Source organism: Falco biarmicus, chromosome 8 (assembly GCF_023638135.1).
Source record: "Falco biarmicus isolate bFalBia1 chromosome 8, bFalBia1.pri, whole genome shotgun sequence".
NCBI classification, from domain to species: Eukaryota; Metazoa; Chordata; class Aves; order Falconiformes; family Falconidae; genus Falco; species Falco biarmicus.
The window spans coordinates 26,639,315-26,665,026 of NC_079295.1; the positions used below are offsets into that span (position 1 = coordinate 26,639,315).

General features: G+C 59.9%; 1 protein-coding gene and 1 non-coding gene across 2 annotated transcripts; both read right to left on the minus strand.

Moving 5' to 3' along the window:
* Positions 1–747: 747 nt before the first annotated feature.
* Positions 748–18,639, minus strand: WNT10A (Wnt family member 10A). The gene is made up of 4 exons (XM_056349361.1): positions 17,819–18,639; positions 14,677–14,939; positions 6,259–6,635; positions 748–1,519 (listed from the first exon to the last, which is right to left on the minus strand). The coding sequence occupies exons 1-4, from the start codon at positions 17,875–17,877 to the stop codon at positions 1,052–1,054; spliced, it is 1,167 nt and encodes a 388-aa protein (XP_056205336.1). The 5' UTR covers positions 17,878–18,639; the 3' UTR covers positions 748–1,051.
* TRNAI-GAU (transfer RNA isoleucine (anticodon GAU)) lies at positions 3,936–4,008 on the minus strand. The gene has a single exon. It is a non-coding gene; the product is annotated as a tRNA-Ile (tRNA).
* Positions 18,640–25,712: the final 7,073 nt, after the last annotated feature.

Consider the following 25,712-nt stretch of genomic DNA (forward strand, 5'->3'; position numbering starts at 1 on the left):
TCTGGCCCCACCATCCCTCCCCAGGAGCATGGGGGGCAGTGGCGCAGCCCCTAGCCCTGGCACAGCCACGTGGGGCCAACAGCCAGGATTCCCACAGTATGGATGGGGTCCAGAGTGCATCCAGCTGGGCAGAAGCCTCCCAGCAGCCACCTTACAAAGGTCTGGGGTGCCTGCGGGGCATCTCCACCTGCTGCCAGTCTGCAAACAGCTCCTAGTGAGATGGCAGCAGAGCACCGGGGACAGTGTCTTGCACCAGTGGGTAGGAAGCGCTGAGGGTCCCCTTTCAGCCTTCTGGCACTCTGCAGGAGCAGAGCGCCCTGGGCAGCAGGAATAGCAGGGTGCTGCAATCCGAAATACCCCATGCTGTCTCCAATCCACTTTTATTCACAATGAGAAAATAACTTACCATACAATAACACAGGCACGCACAGCACAGCCCTGGGCACCCTCCCCTCTGGCCACAATACTACAGCCCAAGCTGGCCCAAGCTCTGCCCTGGCACAGGTGAGCCCCAGCCCAGGGAGCTGTGTCCCCTCTCCATCCCACAGGATGCTCCATCCCCATCCTGTGCAGAGCACAGCCTCGCACGTGGCCGGAAGAATGTGTGCACAGTGCCAAGTGCATGTGTCCTACCCCTCCCCTCCCACCCTGGGCTCCCCATGCCCTGCTGTTCCCCCACCCCACCCTGCCACGTCCCACTGGGTGCCAGCGGGTCCTCCCCTACCCCCATGCCCACCCTCCGCCCCCCTGAGCAGTGCTGGTGTCGGCGGTCTGTACAGCATGGCCATGCGCTCCCCGGGGCCGGGAGCCTTGGTGCTCTGTGTGGGGCCAGGTGGGCGGCAGGCAGTGGGCAGCCCTGCCCTCCCCAGGTGACGACAAAGTGCTGATTTTGGAGGGTGCCGAGCATCTCCTCTCCTGCTCCCCTCAGAGTGGAAGGAAGCGGGTACCGTGGCTCCATATCACCCCCAGCGCTGATCCCTGTCTCCCTCCCACACCATGGGCAGGCATGCTTGTCCCTGGCACCCTGGGGTGGGCACCCATCCCTGCCCAGCTACTTGCAGACACTGACCCACTCGGTGATGCGACACTCCTCGCAGGCTACAAAGCAGCACCAGTGGAACTTGCAGTTGCAGCGCTCGCTGCGCGTCTGCCGCAGGATGTTGTGCCCACGGCCGCAGCACAGGCTCTCGCAGTTGTCCATGCCCGGGCTGGTCTTGTTGCACAGGCGCCCTTGGGTGCCCAAGGAGTCCAGGGCTGGTTCCCGCTCGCAGAAGTCAGGTGACTTCTCAAAGTAAACCAGCTCACTGATGCCGGCCCGGCGGCGATGCCGAGCGTGACCTGGCTCCAGTTGCCCGGCATTGCGGTTGTGAGGTCGGATGAGGGTGGCCCCGTAGAAGCGGTCCTTGAGCAGGGACCCCACCAGGCGAAACTCAGGCGTCACCTGCCAGCACGTCTTCAGCTGGCAGCTCCCCGAGGTGCCATGGCATTTGCACTTCCTCCTCATGTTGTCCATCACCACCTGGGTGGGGAAGGAAGGACAGAGGGGTTAGCATGGAAGAGACATTTTTTGGGGACCGGAGAAGCCATTATAGATGGAGCTCTCTGTGGGCTGGCACTATGGGAACACCGAGAGCTGGCATGAGCACCTTCAGAGCCCCGGCGCAGTAAAGTCAGTGAGGCTTCACCCTGTTGCTGTGCCCAGTGTCACCCATGTACCCCACCCTCTTCCTTCCCATCCTGGCAGTACCAACTGGCTTTTACACTCCAGCAAGGGATCAGCACCTAAAGGAGAGGGTGAGCTCCCTGACCACAGGGAGGAGGAGCCTGGATCTCACCTTCCACTGCTGCTTGGCTCCAGCATCATCAACCTGACCATGGACCCCAGTTAAAAGCTGGTGTGGCTGTATCTTTGCAGCCCTACTGGGAACCCCCAGTGCTGGGATATCCCACACACCTCAGTGTCCAGGAGCACTGGAAGCAGGGCAGGTGGGAGGGATGCTTTCCCCTCCCCAGAGCTTTCTTTCCCATAAAGCCCCAGCTCCAGGAGTCCTGGGAGCAGCTCCACTTTCAGCTCTTGCTTGCTTTCTCACAGGAGCCCTGTGCACAGCATCAGGGGGCTGAGGTGCTGCCTCCCACCATCACCCAAATTTCAAGCAGGGAGCAGAGATGCTCACAGCCCTGACTTGTGGTTTGGGGAGGCTGCAGTGAGGCCAGTGCTACAGACCCACCCCACATGAGCACTAGGGTGCGTGGGCTGGGCTGTGGACATGGTTTGGGCTGGCCAGGGAGCACAGCTCATGCAGGGGCCAGAGGCCAGTGCTGGGGCAAGGAGGACCTTGGGCTCCCTGTGCAGTGCTGCTGAGGCCCCAGGCTGCATGCTGGGGTCCCCCTATGACCCCCACCCCTGCAAGGGATGCTGTTGTTGCTGTGCCAAGGGAAACAGCTCATGCCCAGCAATCTCCAGGGGCACAGAATGGCTGCACATCCCTGAACAGCCTGGAAAGAGGGAGTTTATACCATCCTCTGTTCTGACCCAAAAGGGATTCCCTGCTGGGTCGCATGCCCCCATGCCCACGTGCTTGCACAGGCTCCAGCAAGTTCCCTTCCCATGGGGGGACCCAAGCCCCACAGGGAGCCAGGCTGGGGCTTGCAAAGACTATTGCAGGCTGATGCCCACATCCAGGGCCACGCTCCAGGGCTCAAGGGGAGCCCAGGGGGCATGTGGCCCTGCGCAAGGTCCCATCGCACAATGCCAGCCCTGCCTGACTGCCCGGCTTCACGCCTGACACGCGCTGCCTGTTCCTGCCTGCTCCCTGGGGGGGATGCGTGTGTGAGGAGTGCCCTGTTTTCGTAGGAGTTGGGTAGTTTTTACTCCTTGTTTTCTTGTTTTTGAGTAAATCTCCCCGTTGCTAAGCAGTCATGGTAATGCAGGCAGGTCAGGAAAACACGCCTGGAGCTCGGAGCACACAGCAGAGGTCTGGGCTGGGCTGGAGCTTGGCTTTCATCCTGCTGAGAGTCCCGTCTCCTGCCGGGAACAGCCTCCACCTCACAGGTAATGAGCTGCCTGGCTTCTCCACCATGCCCTGGGTGTGCTGACTGGGAACACTGGCTGCTCACCACATTTGTCCTTGCCACCATCCATGGGAACACACTGGCACTGGGACCCCAACCTTTCCCACATCCCCTCCCTGCTCTCTTAGCTGGACCAGGGAAAATCTGCATATAAGGGCTGTGGCTGGAATGATCACCACCAGGATGGAGGGGACAGTGGCATGACAGTTGGACGGGGGCTTATTTGGGGCTACAGCTGGCTGCAGCAGGGGCTGGAGAAGGCAGCGTCTGTGTGCCATCTCCATCACCCAAGTCATCACCACTGAGCATCCCAAGGTCCAGCACCAAAGCACACACCCATCGCTGCCCAGGGATGGCTAGTTCTTCCTCCTGCATGGGCAGCACAGCAGGGACAGGACCCTTATAGAGCTGGGACACCCAAGAAGGACCTGTCTAAGCCTCGGCCCCATGCTTTTGCCATCAGATCTGCACAACGCACCCCTACCCGGCCACGTCCTCCTGTCTCACAGACACCCAGGTTAGGCACATGCCCGGACTTGCTGGTGCTTTCTTTCACACATTCCCAGCTCCTCCCAGACACGCTCATAAGAGCTTTATCGTAGGTCTTTGTTGTGAGGGTAATGGGTAGTTCCTGGCTGCCTTTCATCCTCTCTTGCTCTCTGATCTGGTTAGGAGGACCTGCAAAGCCTCTTGCATGCTTCTTCTACTCTTTGCTGGGGAACATGCTCCCTCCCAGAGTTGCAGGACACCCAACTCAAGACCAAGATGACCATTGCCACCATTCGAGGATGCTGCGCATCCCCTGCAGCTGCAACCCCCTTCCTAGCTTCACAGTTGGACTGCAAAAGAGCAAAGAATCAACATGTTTCTGCCTGGTTTCGAACCAGGGACCTTCCGTGTATCAGGCGAATGTGATAACCACTACACTACAGAAACCCTCAATCCATGGTCACTGCATGTGGCTCTTGGTGGGATTGCCACCTCCCCCTGGCATTGCAGGGTCTAAGCTAGGAGACAGGCTCACCCATGTGCAGAGCACCCTTGGGACACACAGGGACCGCAGAGAGAATGCTCAGAATCAGTGAGATGCTAGAGAGCCCTGGGTACTGCAGCTGCTCAGTGCATGGAGAGGGATGGTGTGTGGCAGGGCACAGCAAGTGGCATGTGTGTCCACATCACTGCTCTGCTCAAAGGTTTCAAGCCTTGGGACTTGAAGGGGAGGACCACAGAGCTGCTGCATCCAGCACGGCTACTCACTTTCCTGGGAAATCCCAGCAGATTGCTCCTTATTACAGCAGAAAGGTAGTCCTAGGAGTGAGGAGAGCTTGGGTGGACAGGGGACCCACGGCATTGCTAAAAGAGCAGGTGGGGAGCTGGAGGACTCATCCCCAGGCAGTGTGGATGGCCAGGTCCAGCTCTGGCAATAAGGATGGCACCAACAGGCACAGACCAAGCACAGCATTGCCTCCTTGCTCCAGTGCATGGCACCCACAACCATCACAACCTGACCCACACACAGGCTCACACCCTCATCTCAAGAGGGTCCCTGAGCTGGGCAGCCATTCCAGCCAGTGCTTCCCCACCTGCACTGGTACCACTCCCTCCTTTCATCCCTTTGGCCCTCCTCTGCCTCTGCTTCCAGCTTCCAGGCTTCTTCCATCAGTCCAGCTCTTGTCTCTGAAAACACCAAGAGCCAACATTGCCAGTCCTGTGCCTGCCTGCCCTTGCGGACAAGCAGAGCTCAGGCATTTTTGCTGTTGCCGGATCCCACAGGCACCATGTGGTGACATCCCCCACATGCAAATATTCCTCTCTCACCTTCCCCTCCTTCTGCAGGGGGCTGTGGGACCTTCCTTGGTAAGCGGGCAATATAGACCCCAAATTTCTGAGCACTGCCGAGTCCCAGTGGTTTAGGTCACGCAGAGCTGGAGGGGAACTAGGATAAGCCCTGCATCCAGAATTGGGATGGGGGATCTTGCTTGGCTTGGGGCAGAGTAGCTTGTGAAGGATTTAGCTGCCTAATGCTGACCGAGCCTTCACCATGTGCAAGCAAACAAATCCAAACAAGCAAAAAGCTTCAGCTTTCCCCAGGCATTTACAGTTTGGCCAAACTGGGACAGCTTCTTTGGGGTGGTAAAGCTCAGCTCCAGCACCAGGGAAGGGCACACATCAAGGTCCTGCTCTGCAGCGTCCCCATCTCACAGCTGGCTTTAAACATGCTCAAAGCAAGAGGTACATCCAAACATCTGAGCCATCCGAAGGAAACACTCCCTGTGGAATTCTGATCTTTAATTGCTTATTCCTGCAGCTACTACACACACCCCTGCACTGCCTTGGCAGCATGTGACTGGTGCCTTGGGGACAAATGTCCCGCTGAATTCATGGGATGGGGTCTCCCTGGCACCTGCTAGGAACAAAGGCAGGCAGGGAAACGAAGCCATTCTCCCAGCCTCTTCTGCCTGCACGCTTCTTGTCTCCAATGTCCGGCTGCTTTTAAACATCAGCTTCCAGACAGAGTGAGCTACTAATTAGCACCTTTAACGAGGCCTGACATCATGAAAACAGAGGGGAGGCTGCCCTGCTCGCCTGGACAGGCTCCAGCACCCCCTCAGAGCCAGCAGATGAGGCTGTGGGCTGTCACCTCCACTCCCTCCGCACTTCCCAGCTGGTACAGGCGCCTGCTGCCTGCCTCAGTCCCGCTCACATCTGCCCCCTCGGGACACTGGCTCCCTCTCCAGGGGCAGAGCCGCAGCTGGGTGTTGCACAGCCTGTACCATGTCCTCAAGATGCCTGTGCCTTTCTCCTCCTTGTCCATAGCTCCCTCCCAGTGCAGCTGCCTGACACCAGTTTACCCAGTCCCTAAGAGGCAGGAGCTGGCCTCATTGCTGTGCCACCCCTGTAGCACCACTGCAGCACAGGCAGGTGACAGTGGCCTGAGCAAGTGTCCCTTGGCATGGGGGCAGCAGCAATGCTCAGAGGTGCCCTCCCCGGCAGAGATGCTCAGCAGCTGGGCTGCACCTTTTCTCTGGGCAAAAGCAGGGAGAGGGGGTGCCTCAGGGGCAATCCCAGCCTCACACGCGTGTACCACTGCAGCCAGCACGAGCCGCTTGCAGCCCTCCCATGCACGTCCCGGTGACCCTGTCCCCACCACCATCACCCTGCCCCCCTGTCCGGTGCCCCGCTCACCTGCCGGCCCACACGGTTGTTGTGCAGCCTCATGCGGGAGTGGATGTCCCTGTAGGTTTCCCGGGAATCGAGGAAATCCTTGGAAAACTTCTCCCCATAGTCCACATCAGGGCTGCACCCTCCCCATTCCCAGGAGTCCTGGAGGCCAGGGGTCTCGGCTGGCATATGCTCCATGTGCACCCCGTGCACCATGCCTTTGCCGCGGTTCATGGCCTCCAGCTGGAGACGATGCAGCTTGCGCCGAAAAGCCTCCTCATCGCCCCGGCGCTTCTGGTCGCAGCCACAGGCCTGCAGCTTGCCAAGGGCACAGGCGTTGGACACGGCGTGCACCACGCCGGCGGCTGCAATGGCATAGGCAAAGGCGCTCTCCCGAAAGCCTGTGAGGAAGAAGAGAGCAGGGCTCAGGCTGGGTGGTGTGACCCCTGCAGGGAGCTGAATGAGCCTAGCATCATGCTAGGGTGTAGGAAGCCAGAGGTTTGGTTTGTGCCTTGCTTTGTCTTGATGTACCAGCTCCCACCTGGACCATGAGCTAATCCTCATTTGGTGCTCTCCATCCCCATCCCCACGAGGACACACTGCTGCCCTGAAGCCCAGCCTTGTCCTGGCCAGGATCCCAGCTCCCTCCAACACCCTGCCCTCACATTGCCCCGGGAGATGCCGCCACTGCATTGCTCAGGCATCAGCGTTATGGCTCGGATGGGAAAGGCAGTATGTGCTCCCCCATCCACTCAAGAGTTTCCTACTATAAAATAGAATGCTGGTTGAGGAATACTTGTGCTGAGGAATGGGCCAGTATGTGCTCCCCCATCCACTCAAGAGTTTCCTACTATAAAATAGAATGCTGGTTGAGGAATACTTGTGCTGGGGAATGGGCCATTTCTGCCTACCCACAGGGTGCAGGATCAGACAATAACAGGAGCAGGCAGCACTGCCTGCCAGCCACATACATCTGCCCATGGCCCTTCCCTCCCCAAGCCCCGCCAGCTCCCGCAAGAAGCTCTAAATGCGATACTGCACTGGAAAAATCGAGCATCCCTGGTTAGTTAGAGCATGCTGTGACCACAGCGCACGCTGCCAGGGCCAGCAGCTGGTTGTCATTAAACGCTGGGGAACGAGGACATTTGCAAGTGTCATTAGCTGGGGATGGGGCGGATGGGGACAAGGACAGGTCCCATGGCAGTGGCTCCATGGAGCTGCAAGCAGGGGCTCCCCAAGAGCCACTTGGCTTTGCTGCAGCCAGGTGAAAAGTCTCCCCTACCTGGGAACTTCTATTTCATTTTAAATGCAAAGTAATATTTTTATTTGTGGTTCCCAGGCCAAGCAGAGAGCATGCAGTGCCCTTTGCTTTGGTGCACAGTGACCAACCCCAGCACAAGGAGGGAAGGAGAGAGAGCCAGATTTCGTGCTGTGGCTTCACACGTGACTAAATAAATAGTTGGAGTTCACCAGCCTCTCTCTCACTGTTGTACAAGAGCAGCTTGATCAACCCTGGCCTTGCCACAGCTGAAAAGTTTTGGGTCTTTTTCTCCAGCAGATCCATGCCAACAAATGGGGGACTTGGGTGAGCACCCCAAAGCACAGATCTTGGGCAGGGACTCTGCCAGCTCCCTGCTTGTACCGTAGAGTCATGAGAGGTGAGAGTACAACTGCTCTCTGCTGCCGTTGCCAGTCCTTGGCGATGCTCCCCATCACGCAGTGGTTCGCTGCCACCCGCTGAGCAAACGCTATGATCTTATTAAAGGGAAATGAAACGCAGCTCGGAAACCTGCATTTAAAGTCATGCTGCTCTTTTGTGTGTTAATTTGACACTGGTGCATTTAAAAAATTAACGAGGCGCTGCTTAAAAGCCAGTGGGAGCCTCTCCCAGCTTCCCCTTGGTGTGGGACAAGCTTGCTCTCAGCCTGCCTCTTTCCATGCACAAGTTGAACAACATTTTTCAGCAGGCAGGTAATGGGGCTGCTGGTGCGTACACTGTGCAGCCTCCCTGGGGAGAGCGCTGGCAGGCAGCGCCTGCAACACACCCACATCACTGTTAGAGTGGGGCAGCCCAAATCTGGGGAACTTCAGCCCCCAGGTGAATGATGTCAGATGGAGAACCAGCACAGGAAAGTCTCCAGGATCTCCAGATCCTCCCCATATCAGTTCTCCATCCCCACAGCCTGGGCCAGCTCCAGCCCTTCATGAGCCAAACCCAGGCATAGCTCAAGAGCAGGGACTTGTCACTGCCACCTTGCTTGGCATCCCTGGCTCCTCATGCAGCCAGTGCCAGGGGATGGCAGCAGCAAACCCTCCACCAGGCACAACACTCTCCTCGGCCCTGCCTTTCCGTTAGCCTCTTTCTCACACATTTCTCCAGCCTAACAAATAATTTCCTATGTGGCATCTCCTTAAAATCCTTTCTGGAGCCCAGACAGAAGCTCTACCCCACCCAGTCCGTCTAGCAAGCTTGCTTCCTTACAGGGAAAGAGGCTAGGTTCGTTTGGTGCCCTCCATTGCTGGGAAACCCCTGGGGTCAAGCCCTAGCCCTCCTCCTCCTCTTTCCTCTGCTGCTCTCCAGCCATGTGCAAGCTGATGGCTGAGGCACTGATCCTTGTCCCTGGAGCTACCATCTCCTAGGCTGCAGACAGAGGTGGGCTGGTCCCCAGGACTCGACATCCCAGCGCTCTGGGAGTCTTGTCCACATACCACCCTGGCCATTTCCCCACTCAGTATCACTCCACCTGGCCCCACTGCTCCTCCCTGCCTTCTCCCCTCCTTCCCTTACCTGCCCTCATGGGGAGCTGTGAGCAATGGGGAGGAGGGGGCCAGGGCAGCACCAGGACCACAGCAGCCATGCCAGCGCATTTCTGCTTGAAGATTCAGTTTACATTCCTCACTCTACCCCAGCCATGCCAGAGCCCAGAGGATTGCAGCAAAACAGCGAGCAATGTGGCTGCAGGCGACAACCACCAGCCTCATGGGTTCGGTGAGGGTGGGAGCTTCCAGGAACCGCAGCGGAGCATGGCGTGCAGCAGCCGGCCCTGAGCCCTTTGGAAGGGAGGCTCTCCAGCTGCCCCAGACACCTAAGCCCTCAGTGGTGATGTTTGAATCACCAGATCCCTCCAGAGACCGCTGAAGAGGTTGTAGCTGTGGGAGGTACAAAGTATTGCATCCTGCAGGGAAGAAGAAATGGAGGACACCACCCTGACACCACCGCCGGCATCCAGCCTGCCGTGTACTTAAAGGACTGTGCTGGGCAGAGGATGGATCTGAAATCTTGGTCTCAGGTCAGATGCCAATGCAGCTTTCTTAGCAGGGGAAAAATTTCCCTGTCAAGATGCACCTAGGAGACTGGGGGGAATTTAGCAGGACCCCCAGTCCCAGCTGGCGCTGGCTTTGCCATGGATGCGGCACTTTCTTCATCTCTCATGCCCACGTGGGATGAAGGCAATGAGGCCAGCTCAGGCAGAGCTGTGGGCTCCATGTCTGGGGACAGAGGAGAGCTGGAGTTACGGCCTTCCTTCCACAGCTCGCCATCACATCCAGGCAGCGACACCCTGCTGGCACCCATCACTGCGGTGCCTGGGTGGCATCAAGGAGGCAGGTAGGACAGCCTGGTCTGGGCACACCCTGGGGTACCCCAGGGATGCTCAGCTGCCACCGCCATGGGCAGTACCCCCCAGAAGTGGGAGGCAGCTGCCAGGAGCTGCGGGCACATTGCCCCAGCCCTGCTGGCTGGTGAGGCGGAGGAGAGCTGCTCCCGCCACCTCCTGCAAGGCCCGGGGAGACGGCCAGTCCCAACACGCCGCCTCTCCCCCGGCCCTGCTCCCCCCCCTCTCCTTCCCTCTCCCTAATTAAACTGCAGGTGAACCTGCCAGGGTCTGGCCCGGCGCCAGGCGCTAAACGCCTCCCTGCAGATCCCGACTTGCCTCCCTGCTCCTCCTTGAGCGTGCCAGGGGCAGCCGGCAGCCCTTGCTCCCCATCCGCCCACAGTGCTCCAAGCCGGCAGCTCTCGGGGCTCTGCAGGCTGCAGGGAGCTGGCCTCAGCCCCACACCTCCGGCAGTGATGCCCTGGCCCAAGGGTCTCGCTTGCGCTCATCAGCTGGGGGAAGGAAGGTCCAGGGATGGGGGCACTCACAGGGATGAAGCCAAGCATCCAAAGCACCCACGTGTGCTTCGGGGCTGGGTGGGCAAAGCCCTTGGCTTGCCTGGGGGTACCAAAAACCCTGCCAGCAACCCAGCTGCAGCTGCACTGGGCCAGGCGCTGTGGTCTGCGGGCACCAGAGTTTGGCTGGGGCTCTGCAGAGCTGGGAGCTGGGGTCCTGGGCTTGGTAGCATCTCCCTGGATGGCTGTAACAGCACCTGCCTTCCCTCAGCCCACAGCAAGGCCTCCCCAAGCTCCAGTTCACAGCTGGCTGGGTCCCAGCACCTGGCGTTTCCAGCCTTGCAAGGAGCTCCCCCCTCCTTGCTGTAAGAAATAAAGGTTTGGCCATGGCCATGCAGACCCCTTGGTACCAGGGAGCCCTTCTAAGGAAGACACAGGGCATGCAAGCATCACCTGTCCCTCCAATGGCTGCAAAAGGAACCGGGGGATATTGTACTCCAGAGCCACATCCCCTCCAGCCATGCACCCTCGAGGTTCAAAGACACCCAGCTCCTCCGTGGGAGTCCCATTTCTTTCAGAGCTCCATATAGATGGGGTTGTGATGAGCAAAGAGGAATACCTAGGGAGGAGGGATCCCTTACCACACTTCAGACAGCCCCTACCCAGCAGCCGGACAGTCCCAGTCCTGCTGGCATTGTACCCACCCATGGGTGCGTGTGTACCAGACAAAGACAAAGGCTCGGTGACCCATCACCATCTGCAGCTTTCTTTTTGGCAGGCACCCAGGCACAGTTCAGCCTAACCAAGCCACAGTGCCTGGAAGCCCGCAGATGTTGTGGAAGGATCACATACTGCGGGCAGCAGGCCACCCACTCCAGCGAGGTGGACACAATTGTGCTGTTCACACTTGGAGCAGGAGCAAGGGACCTGTCTCTATTGCTGGTGCAGCTGCAGCCATCTGCCTCCACCTCACTGTTCCATCCTCCTACATCTGCCCCTGGGGCCAGGAAAGGATGTCTCTGCTGGCTGGGCCAGCACATGGAGGGAGAGGGAGGGACAGCAGAGAGGGATGGGACCAGGGGCAGGACTGGAGGGTGCTAGCAGGGGTGACAGTGCCAGGGAATGGGCAAGAGGGTGGCAAGAACACAGGCAGCCAGCTGAGAAGCCAGGGAAGATGGGAGAAGAACTTGCAATGGCAATGCAAGCCTGGATGCATGTGGAGGGGACATGGGCCAAGGAGGATGGGGGATGCAGATGGCACCACAGTCTCAGCAAGGGGTACAAGAGACACCCCAGATCCCTAGGGTGCAGCATCAATAGACCAAACCTGAAAAACTCACAGCCTATGGGGGTGTCAAAAGACCCCAGGGGCTCTGTGAGACCAGGGATTGTAAATCCCTCCGCACCCCCTCTGTTTGTCCTCAGCTAACCTGTTGTTGTACCTCGTAGATGCTGTGCCCTGCATCCCAGGGATGGCTGCATCTCCCTGCTACCTCTGGCAGGTCTGTTCTCTGCCCAGGATGCTGTCAGCATCCCTGTCCCCAGCTATGCTGCACAGAAGCCACCCCAGACTCCTAGTCCTGTGTGATTTGAAGCCTTCTTGCTCATTCCTCGTTCCCCAGGGCTTGCACTCAAACTTCCAGGATCAGATGAGTGGGATGGGAACACAGGCATTCATTTGCCACTGTCCCCTGCTCTGTTCCCAGGGGATGATTTCCCTGGCTCCACCAAGTGCCTGGATGCCAGGCAGAGCATGGGACAGGTACTGGTGCTGCACCCAGATGGCTCATGCTCATGCTGGCGAAGATGCAAGAGATGCAGGAGGACGGGGCGGAGGTGGGGAATGGAGCCAAGCGGGGAGAGCAGGAGGGAGAAGCCAGCTACAAATAATTTAAAGTGAGATTCACGCACGGCTGAACTGATGGCAGAAGAAGTGGGAAAAGGAATGAAAGATTAAAGGGGTCTGTCACTTCGGGTTACAAACAACGATCCTACAAGTACGTTGTGTTCCCAGGCACAGCAAGGATGAGGCAGGGCGCTGAGCAGAGACCTGGTCCCTGGGGGTCAGATGCATTAATGCCTGTGGCGCAAAGCCTGCACCCCTTGCTTCCACCACTCGCCTCGCCTCCAGCACCAGGCTCAGGAGATGCACCCAGCAAACTCTGATGGCTGTGTCCATAACAGCTGCAAGGCACAGCTCAGAGCTCCAGCTCCATTATTGAGGGTCACGAGTGGGCTGGAAGCAGGCCAGGACACCAGTCTCAACCATGCCAGAACAGCTCCGAGCAACCGCAAGGGATGGCCTAGGTGCTTGGGATTCATCCTGCACCCTCTGCTGCCAAAACAGGAGTGCCATGAGGTGCCCATCTGCTCTGCTGCTCCAGCCCTACCTCCATCCTTCCCTGGTGCTGGGTGCTAGGTCTCCATCCCAGGAAATGAGATCCCACTGGTGCTGGGAGCCTGGGCTGAGCCATATCCAAGAGCTCAGGACTGGGGCAAGAGTCCAGGGGCTGCAGCAGTCCCCACAGCCATCGGTCACAGCCCGGACAGCTGCGGGAAGGGCTGCTGTGGCACCTGAGACACAAGTGAGCTCCAAGTCACTGACCACCACCATGCCTGGTGGGCTGAGGCAGGGAGCAGAGTGTCAATGCTCCCTGCAGCTGCAGCTTCTCACCCAGCCTGGTGGGACCCAGAGCAAGAAAGCTCACCTGGGTGTGTGAGAGGCTTGAGCCAGCAAGTCAGTGTCTCCTGCTGCCCGAGGAGACTAGAAGTGAACTGCATTCCTCAGAGGACCTGGAAATACCTCGATGCTTATCAGGGCTGATGGTCCCCACCCTCCCTGTCAGGCCCTAACCTGGGCACTACTCCTGGAGGGAAGAGACACTGCCCTTCTCCAGGCACCAGCATGCTCAGAGGGACCATGGCTGCTCCATCCCACCACAGCCCTGATGCCACAGTGTGTTCCAAGGTAGCATCCCCTCCAGTGAAGCTTTGCCCATCTGCCCTGGACACAAGGGATGTCCCAGTACCAAAACACTTCTGTGCTTTCATATCCAGCCATCTCCCCACCTGCTACAGCTGCCTGGAGGCTCCTGCCACCCCATCCCTTCAAAGGCACGTAACCCTCAAGCTGTCAGTCTCTCCTCACAGTCCCAGGGAAAGATGGTGCATGATGTGGAAGGATGTTCCAGGAAGGAGAGACAAGAGGCATCTCTCTGCTGGGCACCAGGCTAGGAGACTCCTAAAGTGGGTAGGTGAGCAGCATCTTTTGTAGTTTTCACCTTCTTCAGGAGCTGGAGGAGCACTGTGTTTGCCAGGCACCTTGCCTGCCCTCAGCACCCTGCCTGCCTGCCACTGGCACTATATTATTCTCTCCTGCCCACAATCTGGGGCAACAGGCACTCTAGAAATGTACTGAGGCCCAGGCTTCAAGCAGGATACTTAGGTGAAAAGATACATTCCAGTCCTACAGAATGTCCCATCAGGTCACAACCCTGATCTGGACCGTGCAGAGAAGCCCCTCTGCACCCCCAGAGTCTGCTTCTGAGGGAAAGAGTATCAGCCGGGGAGGCTCCGATACAGGCAGTGCTGGCCATGCCTGCAAGGGAGATGTGGAGACCCTGGCACCAGGGCTTGGCAGACTATGGAGAGCTAGGAGAGCCCTCCAAGCAGCACAGGTTGGGGGTCTGTGGGCAGGTGAGCTCCCAGGACAACCTACCTTCCCGCCCCTGCATGCCACCATGCCCTAGGGTCCCATAAAACAGAGAGCCCTCAGCTCTGGCATTGGGGAGCAGGCACAAAGGCAGGACGCCAGGGTGATGGGTTTGCAGAGCTATGTCCCATTAGCTAGGGGCATTTCTGCTCACTGTGATGCACTGAAATACCATCCCCAGAGCAGGGACGAACCAAGATGCTCGCTGCATCCACCAAACCAAATTCCAGAGCGCAGCATCTACCTTCAGAACCACCACCTGTACTATACGCCCATGGCACTGCTCCAAACATGGGCCTACTGCACAGGGTGGGTAAGGTGCCAGAAAGCAGTGGGGCTTGGAAGGAGCCTTGAGCACAGCTGGGGCTGGGCAGGGAGAAGCCAGCATAGGTACAAAGGTGCATGGAGAAGAGCCCAGCTTTGCCACAGCACAGTGCTGCTTGGTCTGGCAGACCCTGGGGTTTCTCAAGCTCTGTCTGCCTCCATCCATGGGGATGCTGAAGAACTGGCCTGGTGCCCTTGGCCAGAAAAGAGCTGTGCAAAGGCCCGTGGGGAGCCCAAGAGGGATCCTGACAGCAAGGGCTGGGCAGAGGAAGAGGTAAAGGAGGGAGACCATCCTTACCTCTGCTGAAGATGATGCTCTCATAAGGGATCTTGTTCTTGGTCTCGAGGCTGGAGCAGTTCCAGCGCTGGTCCCGGAACTGATGCTGGCACTCGTGGATGGCAATCTGGATGCCCTGGATGGCCGAGGCAGTGACGTCAGGGTGGCGCACGCACACCTCCAGCTGCCTCCGTGTCAGACCTGGCAGGGTCAGGCACACCGTGTTGGCGTTCAGCACCGGCTCCGATGGCAGCTTCAGTCCCAGGATCTCATTGGAGCAGGAGCTGGGAGAGAAAGGGAAGCCGGTGAACTCAGAGCAAGCAATGTGCCAACTGCTTGCTTTCCCTTCAGGGAGGCGGAAGAGCTTGGCGGGGGACATACATGGGGAGGGGAGATGCTCCTCAGCCCACACTGTGCCAATACAGAAGGGTGGGAAACACCTGAGCACAATGGCAACTCAGCCAGACAGAGATGCCCCAGCAGCACTGGGGCCACAGTCCTCTCCAGCCATATCGGCACAGCCTGGACATCCCGGCAGCCTGGACCCAGCAGCAGCCAAATTTGCCCCTCCTGCCTCTACCACCCAGCATCCCCTGGGGCTGCACCCCCTCTGTGTGCTCCCCCAGAGATCTCCTGCCCTGGCCATGCAGTGCAGACTGCCCCAGCTCACCTTCCCCAGAGAGCATAGGTTTCCCCCAGGAGAATCCAGAGACCACAGAGCAGGAGACCCATCCCAGGTCCAGCTCCATCTGCGTTGCTGGCTGATCCCCTCCCTGCATCTCCCATATGCCCCTGTCACTGCTGGTCCTCACAAGGGAGGAAACCAGAGGGACCAGCCTTTTCCTGCCAGCTCAGCTGGGAAATCTGGAGCCAAGCACCCTGCCGAACATCCTCAAGCTCCCAGCAACAATCCCAACTCCACCGTCACATCCCAGCCCCACTGGACCTGATGCCTGTCACCACAGAAGCACAGAGACCATTGGATGGATGGGTGCAAGGGGAGGCACATGGTCCTTAGTAAGGTGCAGGTACTTATACAAGTAGAGATGCTGCCTGAGGAAACAGGGAGGTAGACAGAGTGTAGTTGAACAAAGCATGTCCAGAGAAAGGTGCCTACGTACCTCTGTGTAGGTACTCTGTAGGCAGTACAGAGGTGCCTAGGTGGTACACAGGGCAGAGAGATGCGGAAAGGTAGCTGAAAGGGGAGGAAGTGTTTGCCCAGCTCCAGGGAATGTCTTGAAGAACCCTGGGATCCCCAGTGTCCAAGCAGAGGACTTGCAAAGCGAGCAGCAGGCAGCGGGATGCCCAGCAGCATCCTGCATCTTGCAGCAGACTCCATCAGGAGCTCAGCACCGCCCCACTCCTTGCTCAGGACAGCTCAGTCCCTGCTGAGAGCTCTCTCCATGCCAGGCTCCCTCTTCCCTGGGACAGCCAAGGGCTGGGTCCCTAGGAGGAGCAAGGACCTTGGAGCCTTTTGAACCTTGATTACAAAGATGAGACTTGGAGGATGCTGGAGGATGGACTGCAGCTGCCTTACAGAGCAGCCAGTTCTCAGGGAGAAGGCTTACTCCCCTTCTGCTCACACAAATCCTGCAAGCCTGGTGCAGTACACGGACAGAAGCAGCTGTCAGGGGTGAGGGACTGAATTCCCCAGCTCAAGCGCTTGCCCACCTCAGGGGCTCAGTCCCAAGGCCCCTGCTGAATTACAGCTTGCTCAGGGGGGAAGGGGAGCTGTCACGGCCAGGCTACTGCTTTCTCCAGCTTTCCAAGTGTGTTTATACCCATCCCACCACTTCCACAAGCGATATGTGGGTCTGCCCCAGTGCAAATCCACAGTGGCTCAAACAGGGAGAACTGAGGTGGAGGGAAAGCAGAGAGGAGAGTGGCAGCGGGTGCATCCCTCCAAAGCCCCTACACAGGAGGGGCAATCTTCTGCCCGGCTCCTGCACTCATTCAGGCTGTTGAAGCAAGCCCTGGCTGACACGAGATGCAAAGCAGGTCCACAGCTACTACCACCCCCAAGCCCAGCAGCTCCTAGCCCAAGCACTGCAAGGACTTTGTCCCCTGCCTGTTCTGAGCCAGCCACAGTGCCTGCCATCTTCTCCCAGGGCATCCTAGGGAGGGGGGCAGGGGGAGGGTGTTATGGTTGTTCTCCCCATTGCACAGCTGGGAAACTGAGGCAGGGGCCCTTGTCTAGGGCCCAGAGAGCGGAGGGCAGGTCCTTCTGCCTTTTGCTCCACCCAGGGCTCAGGGGGACCAGGGACTGGCAAGAAGCTGTCACTGTCACCCTCCCTAGGAGGACACAACGCTCCCCCCAGCTCTCTTCCCCCTTGAAATCTGGATTTAAACTTGATTTCACGGTGACAAGCCCCCAGGTCACAGGCTGCAGCGGCTGCTGCTTTAATTAATACAAGTCCTAACGTTAACAAATTATATTTAAAGGGGCTAGAGGGAGGGGGAAGGGCGGGGGACCCCCCCACACACTCACACCAGCACGAGGGTTAACCCCTGGCTGCCTGCAGCGCACAAGTTTGGGAGCAGGCAGAGGGGAGCTGCCAGCCACCCGGGGGAGATGGAGATGGACCGGGGTGGTGAGTGTTGGGGGACGTTTTCTGGGAGGCAGGAGGCCCCCTCTTACCCCCCCGGCTTTAGGATCAGTGGAGCCGGGGAAGAGACGCAGGTGGATCCCCCGCCCCGGTGTGCGCCCCTGGGATGCGGAGCCCAAAGACACCCATCCCGTGACCACCGTCCCCCACGACAGTGGCATCCCCGCCGGCATCCCCCCGGCCTCCGCGGGGGGGCCCGGCAGCGAGGCCCGTTCTCCTCCCGAAGAGAGCAGGGAAACTGAGGCAGACAGGGCGTGCGCCGGGGCGGCTCCGGCCGGGGAGGCAAGGGGACGACCTCCCGGAGCGGGGGGAGCCGCGCATCCCGCCGGCGCTCCGCCGGGCCGGGGGGATGGCGGAGGGGCGGGCAGCGGCCCTGACAGCGGCCGTGAGCGGGGGCCCGCAGCCGTGCGGGGCCGGGTCGGGGTGGCGGGGCAACCCCGGAGCCCCCCTGGCAGCCCGCCCCCGGAGCGGGGCTGGGCGCGGCGGCTTCCCGGCGCCCTCCCCGCAGGGCCGGGGCGCTCGGCGGCGGCGGGGCTGGGGTGGGGGGAAGCTCCTACCTGGGTACCCAGAGGCTGAGCAGCAGCGAGCAGAGTCCGTGGGCCAGGGCCGGGCGCATCTTCGCTGGGGCAGCGGCTGTGCGGGCTGCGGGCGGGCGGGCGCCTTTGGGGCAGGGGCGGCGGGGCTCGGCGCTGCTCTCTGCCCGCTTTGTTTGTTGTGGGTTGTTTGCTTGTTTGTGTTTTCCCCTCTCCTCCCTCTCACTGGCTCCCTGCGCGCCGGGGCTCGGCTCGCCGGGGCGGCTCTGCCATCCTCCCGGGATGCCCCCCCCGCCTCCCGCCGCCCCGGCGCCCGCCGAGCCCGGCGATAGCTGCGCGCCCCCCGCCCTGCCCGCAGCCGCCCCGCCGCGCTCAGCCCCCCGGCTCAGCCCCCCATGGCGGGACGCGCCGGGGGGCCGGGGGGGCCCTCGTCCCGCGGGGCGCGCTCCCCCGCCGCTCCCCAGGGCGCCCCGGGGCTCCGGGGCCGCAGCGGGCTTGGGCAGGGCTCGCCGGGCGAGCGGCTCTGCGGCTCCCGCGGGGCCCGCAGGCACATGGGGAGCCGCGGCCCCCCCGCCGCCCCCTGCCGCCGGTGTCGCCGGGCCGCCGGCGGAGCGGGCAGGGTCGCGGCCGGAGCGCCCCGGGAGCGCTGGGCGCGGAGCGGCAGCGGCGGCGGCTCTGCCTGGGATCGCGCTGCGCCGAGCATTACTCAGCGCCCGGAGCCCGAGTCCCGACACGTCCAGACAGGAGCCCGCGGGGGAAGGACGGGGCAGAGGGTGGCAGCGGGGCGGGGAGCCGGCGTGTCGCACGCAGCCTGCCGGGGAGGGAGCGGGCGCCGGGGGGGCGAGCGGCGGCCGGGGGGAGCGGGCACGGCCGGCGGGGGATCGGGCGCGGGGCGGGGGGTGCGCACGGGGAGGAGAGGGGTGCGGGGGGGAGTAGGGGCGGCGTGGGGGAGTGCGCACGGGAAGCAGGGGGAGTGGGCACGGCGCGGGGGAGTGGGCACGGGCTGGGGGTTGAGCGTGCACAGCGTGGAGAAGTGTGTGCGGTGGGTGTGCGCGGCGTGGAGCGGTGCGCGCAGGGAGTGGGTGAGTGCGGGGAGCGTGCGTGGCGTGGGGGGTGAGCTGGTGAAGGCGGGTGTGCGTGGCCTCGGGGGCAAGCGTGTGCGGGGGGGTGGTGGTGTACGTGGGGTGTGAGGGGAGCGTGCATGGTGTGGGGGGATATCCACCGGGACTTGGGGGAGTGTGCACAGCGTGGGGCAGCATGCGCAGGGCACGGAAGAGGGATGCTGTGGGCACGGGGTGAGTGTGCGCAGGGTAGGGGAGCGTGCACAGGGCACAGGGTGAGTGCACACAATACGGGTCAGTGCATGGCATGGGATAAGTATACACGAGGTGTGGGGTGAATGTGCACAGCCTGAGCGTGCTCCAGCTGTTGGTGAGTGCACAGGGTGTGGGATGATTGTGCATGGCATGGGTGAGTGTGCGTGGGGCGTGGGGGTGTGTGCACAGCGTCCAGGAGTATGGGGGAGTGTGTGCGGCACAGGGTGTGTGTACACTGCATGGGTGAGTGTGCATGGTGTGGTTGAGTGCCCACTAGGTATGGAGAGAAGGTGCATGGCGTGGGGTGAGTATGCATAGCAGGGTGAGTGTGCGTGGAGTATGAAGAAAGTGTGAGTGGTGAGAATGAGCATGCATGGAGTGTGAGGTGACTGTGCAGCCTGGTGTGAGTGTGCAGTGCTTGTGGGGTGAATGTGCACAAGGCAAGTGTATGCAATGTGGGTGAGTGTGAACCATGTGAGTTGAGTGTGGTTGGGACATAGGGACAGTATGGAGCATGTGGGGCGAGTGTGCATGGCACGGGTAATGTGCGTGGGGTATAGAGAGAGTGTGCATGGTGTGGGGTGTGTAAGGAGTGAGTGTGCATGGCAGAAAGTAAATACATGGGGCATGGAGTGAGTGTGCACAGGGAGAGAGGTGTGCATGGCATGAGATATACAAGGAATGGGGATGAGTGTGTCCATGGTGTAGGGCGTGCATGGGGTGCATGGAGGTATCAGGGCATGCGCATGAGGGCATAGCGTGAACTGCAGGTGTGCAGGAAAGTGTCCCGGCTGGTGTGAGGCACATGGGTACCTGTCTCTGTGCACAGGGATGTGAGTGTGAGGAGCACGTGCTGAGGGTGTGACTCTGTGTGTGTGGGCACAGAGCGTGGCTGCATACATCCTGTGCAGGTGCCAGCCCTGTTTTGTGCTCCCCCAGCCCAGAGTCAGGGAAGAAGCGCTGCAGGGCTGATATGTTTGGAGGAGCTGTGGATGTGGCTCTAGCTTCCCTCGACAGGACCACCAAGCACTCCCTGGCTCAGTTTCCCCATGAGCCCTCCCAAGCTGGGCACCCAGATTGCGCGCACGTCCTTGGCACCATCACCCCAACACCTAGGCACCACTTACCTTCATGGGGTCCTGCTGAGCAAAGGAGTCTCCCATCCATCTGGGAGCTGTGCGGTGGCCTTGCAGGCTGTCCCTGTGTCCTCCTGCAGCTCCCTTGGGGACAGAAAAGTGTCCTGGGAAAGCCTGGAATAACGGGGCTTTCCGTGAACACCGTCTGTCCCCATGCAGCCCCTTCCTGGTCATGGGGATACTTGGTGTCCCCTTAGTTTGGGTGCCCAACCTGGAGCTAAGGGGGCTCCTTTTGGCTGCTGGTGGCTGGGGGGTGGAGGCAGTGCCCCCGCAGCTCCCGGGTGTCCCCAGCTGCCATGGCCCACACCACAGTGGTGTTCATGCCATAAACAGCTGGGCGGCAGCTCACCTGGCAAAGTGCTCTCCTCTGGGGCGGGCACCCCTTGTCTCCACACCAGTGGGAGCTGCCAGTGCTGCTTGTGTGTTGGTTTCTATTTGCACTGGGGAGGAAGATGTGTTTCCTTCAGAAAATGAATTGTAATCTGGAGTTGGGCCCAAAGGCTGTGCTGTCCCCTCCCAGGTACCCTGGGTGCAGGGGAGTTGTCATCCCCACTGAGGTCCCTTTTGCAGTTCTTGGAGGTGCTGGCTGTTCTCCTGCCCTTGGCTGTGCTCTAGAGTGGTCTTAGCCTGTGGGCAGGTGGGAGAACTAACACAGGGCCAGCATCTGTCCTCCAACTTCTCTGTCCATGCAGCTCGGCAGGAGGTGGGATCACAGACCCTTCTGTCCCTTGGTCAATGCCCTGAGTGCACAGAGAGGTACCTCACACAGCATCTCTCTGGCACCCATCCCACTTTTTCCATAGCTGCTGCCCTCCTGGATCCCCACCCAGCACCAAGCAGGTGATGTGGGATGTCCCACAGGAGGTTGGTAGTGCTGTCAGGAACTCCTGTCAGCCAACCTGCCACCAAAGGGGCTAGAGGATGTCTGTCCCCTTGCTGCAGAATTTGGCTGATGGGAGGTGCAATGTCAGGGCTGGGCAGAGCACACCAGGGGACTCATGAGTGGGACGCACACTGGACCCCCATGTAGAGGCCATTGCTCCTGCCCTCCCTGCCTCCTTCCACCCAAGACCTGGCTTCCATGCTCCATTTCCCCTTGGCATCCTGGTACAGGCTGGCTGGACCCCCACCTTAGCAGGCAGAGGAGAGGCAGAGGAGCAGCTTTCCTCTGCCAAGCAGCACCCTGGCTCCGGTGTCCCCAGCAGATCCTCACCACCTCCTCCTTTCTCGGGCCACCCCAAGCATGCACTACCTTTGAGCTGGACCCACCAGAGGATGTTCTGAGGGCTCCTTTTGGGGATCCCCTGGTGAAAGTGGGGCTCCGTCCCACCAGAAGACAACTCCCACGGTTCTGGGGACCCTGGCGCTCGGGCTCCAGGAGCGCAGATGTTTGTGTGTTCATTAGGATCCTGCACACAAATAAATGCCTGGGCAAATCAGAGGGGAAATGCTTTCATCCTCCTCCAGCCCTTAATGACATAATAGCTTCCAAGGGCGGGTGTCTCACTCATGCTCCTGCTGACTTGGGGAGGAGGCTGGCCACTGCGTCCCACTGTCTTGGTGCTCACAGCAGGGGCAGGCAGGGGGGGACCTGTTTCCTCATGTCCCAGCAACGTCCTGGGGCTGAAGAAGAGCCAGGTGAAGCCTTTCCTCCAGCCTCTCTTCTGCGTCACACAGACAAAGCCCTTAAGCACAAGGTTAAACATATGTTGTGGCTTCAGGGAACTGGGGGGCCTATGGGACAGGGTCTGGCCCCTCTGAGCAGGGATGGGTGCAGGCAGGCATGCGAGACTGGTAGGGGATGCTTTGGTCTGATGGGAGCATCAAGACTTAGGGCAAAAGCTGGGCCTTCTGTGAGCACCACGTCTGTCCTTGTCACTGCTGCAGCCCCCTGGTTGGGGACACAGGGCCACGCAGCCATGGGACCTGCCACCTCCCAGCTTCTCTCCCACCTCCAGCACCCCTCAGCAGCTCCACACTCTACAGAGGCGAGGCAGGGATGTGGGAAGCTCTCAGAGCTGGAATGATGAGTGTTTTTCCCCAGAGCCAGGGTAGGAAAGGTGATGGAGGGTTCTCTGTCACAGGGCACCATAAGGACACCCCTTGGACCTCCCCTTCCCAGGCTAAAGCATCCAGGCAGGTCCCTTCCTTCAACAGGTTACATGGTGCCTCAGGGTGTGCTCTGTGCAGGGTATTGAAGGAGCATCCATTCCTCTTCATCTCCATCCTCCATTCCCTCCATCCTTCTATCCTTCTGTCCCTCCATCCCTCCATGTCTGCACTCCATATCCTCCTGCCCAGCCCACAGGCTGTCTGCACTTTCTCTGCTCCTCTCCTCTTCCCTCGTGCAGGAGCAGGTCCTGCCAGCACCCCATACCACAGGCTCCACAATCCCAAGGGAATGGGGCTGACTCTTCTGTTGTCATGTCCATCAGGACTTCTTTCCAGCATCTTTGCATGCAGCCCATGGCTCTCTGGCTCCATTCCCCGCTTCCCTCTTGGCAGATGCTCTTCTTTAGCCCCTTCTGCCTTGGGTTAAGCAACTTCCAAGCCCTGTGCCATGGACAATTGTGCAGGGTCTTCATAGGCGCTGGACAGAGGGTCTTGGTCATCTCTCTGGGTCTTTGGGCTGTCCAAGGATGACGCCCTAGACACCCACAGCAGGGAAAGGCAGGGGTTGAGATCTCTGTGCTATATCATGCTGCTTCCACTTGATCTTACAGTCTGGCTTCAGGCCCACAGATGGGACCAGAAGGCAGCACAAGGAGAGACCAGCCTGCTCCAGCCAAGCTCAGTCCTGGCCATTCTGCAGCCTTGGCGGGGCTAACGGCCCCTAGGACCGCCAGGTCCAGCCAGTCTGTGTGTGCAGGTATGGGAGGATGGGGCAGCTCTGCTGACACAGAGTGGGGCTGAAGGGATGCAGGGGGAAGCTTTGGGGAACCTTAAACCTGTGGAGAAGCAGGAGGATGGACAGAGATGGAGAAGCACCAGGACAGACACTTAGTCTGATGCAGACAGGACCTGGAGGACCTGGAAGCCAAAGGAGAAGGATACTGAGAACTGTGTGGCTTGCAGTCTGCAGTGGGGCTGGTTTAGAGGAGGAGGAGGAGGAGGAAAGAGAAGTTTGCCAGGAGCCCGTGTAGTCAGCAATGCACCCAGCCCTCACCATCCTGCAGTGCAGCTCTCCTTGCTCCCCTGCCCAGCAGCACCCACAGGACCAGAGCGACGGCTGCGTGAGTCAGGGCTGGGCGTGGGGTCGGGGTCACCCTGCCTTTTACGGCAACGTTAGTCACCGTGCCAAGCTGCCCCAGCCTGGCAGCACCAGAGCCCCCAGCATCACTGCCCTCCCGCTGGCACACACCCCACGACCTGCCTGAGTCTGCTTGCCGTGACTCAGGAGCCAACTGCATGGCCACCCGGCCGGCCCGGCCAGTCCTCTGGCTGCCCAGGGCTGGGGCGCTGGCAGGGCCTGGGGCAGTGGGTGCACGCCAGCCCCAGCGCTGTCATTCAGCTATGGTGCCCCTCACGTCTGGGCGGAGAGGCAGGATCCGGCTGCCTCTGGCCATCCCTGCGAGCATCCTTGTGGTGAGGCAGGCTTTCCCTCTTCGTCCTCCTTCAAGCACCTGGCAGTGGGTGCCACAGTGGCAGCAGGGCGCAGGAGAGGGGCTGAAGCCCTGTTGTGGGTATCATCCCTTCGGAGCCTCAAATGCCCACACTGGGGCAGGCTCCCACCCACACTGGCTCCCCCATACCACAGAGACTGGCCATGCAGGGGGACACCCCATGACAGAGCAGCCTCTGAGCTAGTTTGGGTGCTGGTCTGACCAGGATGGGGAATCCCAGACCCTGCATTGCCTCTGGCAGTGCTCCCAAAGGGCCAAGCTGCTGGCTGGGGTTGGGGGGAGGTGACTGGATGGGACTGTCCAAGCACATCTGTGTGGTGCTGCCCTGGGTGCCTCTCCCCTGCAGGAGATGCACAACCCCAGGGATGGGTGGAGAGTGCTGGTCCCCATACGGGGTGAGCAGGGCATGGAGCCACCTCAGCAGCCGTTTCTCCCACAGCTTCACACTCGGGGATATGCATAGTGAGGGCCCCCTCCCCAGAGGTGGAAGATGGCTGCTGCCTTTATTACAGGGTAAGTAATGTGGCTGTGGGTGTGGAGGAGATTTGGATAATGTGAGATGCTGGCAGTCAGAAACAGGACCCAGGAGTGAGGGGGTCTCTGCCCTGCCCTTCTGCTGGGTGGGGCTGAGGTGGGGGTCACCCTTCAGAGCCCACCACCCTCGCAGATGCTGCTTAGTGTGCGCCATGCCAGCACAGCTGGCCCAGGGATGTTGGTATTGCATAGACAGAGTGGGGGTCAGACACCAATGTCAAAGGGTCAAGGAAAATGAAGGGCACATATCCCTCACACTCACAGGCAGTGTCCCTAAACAGCACATCTAGGGGTCCTTGTGCACCCCATCTACTGCCCCTTGAGGGCTCATGCCCACTGTCTGCACCCTGCTTTGAATGCCCCGCATCCCAGCACATCCCCTTGCCCTTGTGCTTGGAGATGCTGCAGCAGGGCTGGCCTGGACATCTCCCTCAGCACCCATCTCCCCCTGGCCAGAGCCAGCCACCGTGCACACCTGAGTCCCAGCAATAGGGCAGAGCCAGGAGCAGCAGGCTGGGGTGGGTCAGCAGAGCCCCAACGACAGGCAGGGATGAGCCAGACCCTCCTCGGCAGGTCAGGGTGGATGTGACCCCATGGCTGCATGGGTGACATCTGTCACTGGGAGCTGGAGTGAGGACAGAGGAGGAAAGCTGCAGGCAGCTCCCTGGAGGGAGCAGCAGAGCCTGGAGGAGAGTTAGAGTCCTCCCGGGACAGCAGGGCCGGGCAGGCAGGAGCCCAGGCTGGGACCTGGCTCTGCTGCCGGGCAGCCCCTGCGCAGCGCCCAGCCATGAGCAGGCAGAGGGACCACAACTGTGAGAAATGGGTTTGTCAGAGGTTTCAGGCACTGCTGTCCGAGCCTTCCCTCAGCTGAGCTGATATCTGGGTTTCTCAGCCTCCCCCTCATAGACCTATCTCTGTAACTCCATATTTTCCTAAAAAGCTTCTTTTTTTGGCAAAAACATTCTATTTTTGGTCTCGGTCCAGAGGGACTATTTTTCAAGTGTGATTTAATTAATCTGTCCGGCTGTTTTCAACTTGGGCAACTGAAGGGAAAATGCGCTCTTCCCATTTAAAAAAAAAAAATAAACCAAAGCCATTAATGTTACAGCGGTTTGGGATGGTTTTGTTGTTTTTTTTTTTTAACCCAAATATTATAAACTTCCTCTTTTTCCCTTGGGAAGTTCCTACAAGTTTTGCAATGTAAACTGCTCAGCACCAGGGATCTGGGCTACACACGCACGTACAGCTACACCCCCCAGACTCCCCAGCTACACGTGGCTCCCACAGAGCCACAGTTGTGCACCCCTGG

What these genes read in the sequence shown, in the direction of transcription:
- WNT10A (XM_056349361.1), bottom strand. Translation starts at nt 17,877, where the DNA reads ATGCGCCCGGCCCTGGCCCACGGACTCTGCTCGCTGCTGCTCAGCCTC. An exon ending in GAGCATCATCTTCAGCAGAG is followed by an intron (nt 6,636 to 14,676) that starts GTAAGGATGGTC and finishes TCTTCCTCACAG; the next exon opens with GCTTTCGGGAGAGCGCCTTT. An exon ending in ACAACCGTGTGGGCCGGCAG is followed by an intron (nt 1,520 to 6,258) that starts GTGAGCGGGGCA and finishes TTCCCCACCCAG; the next exon opens with GTGGTGATGGACAACATGAG.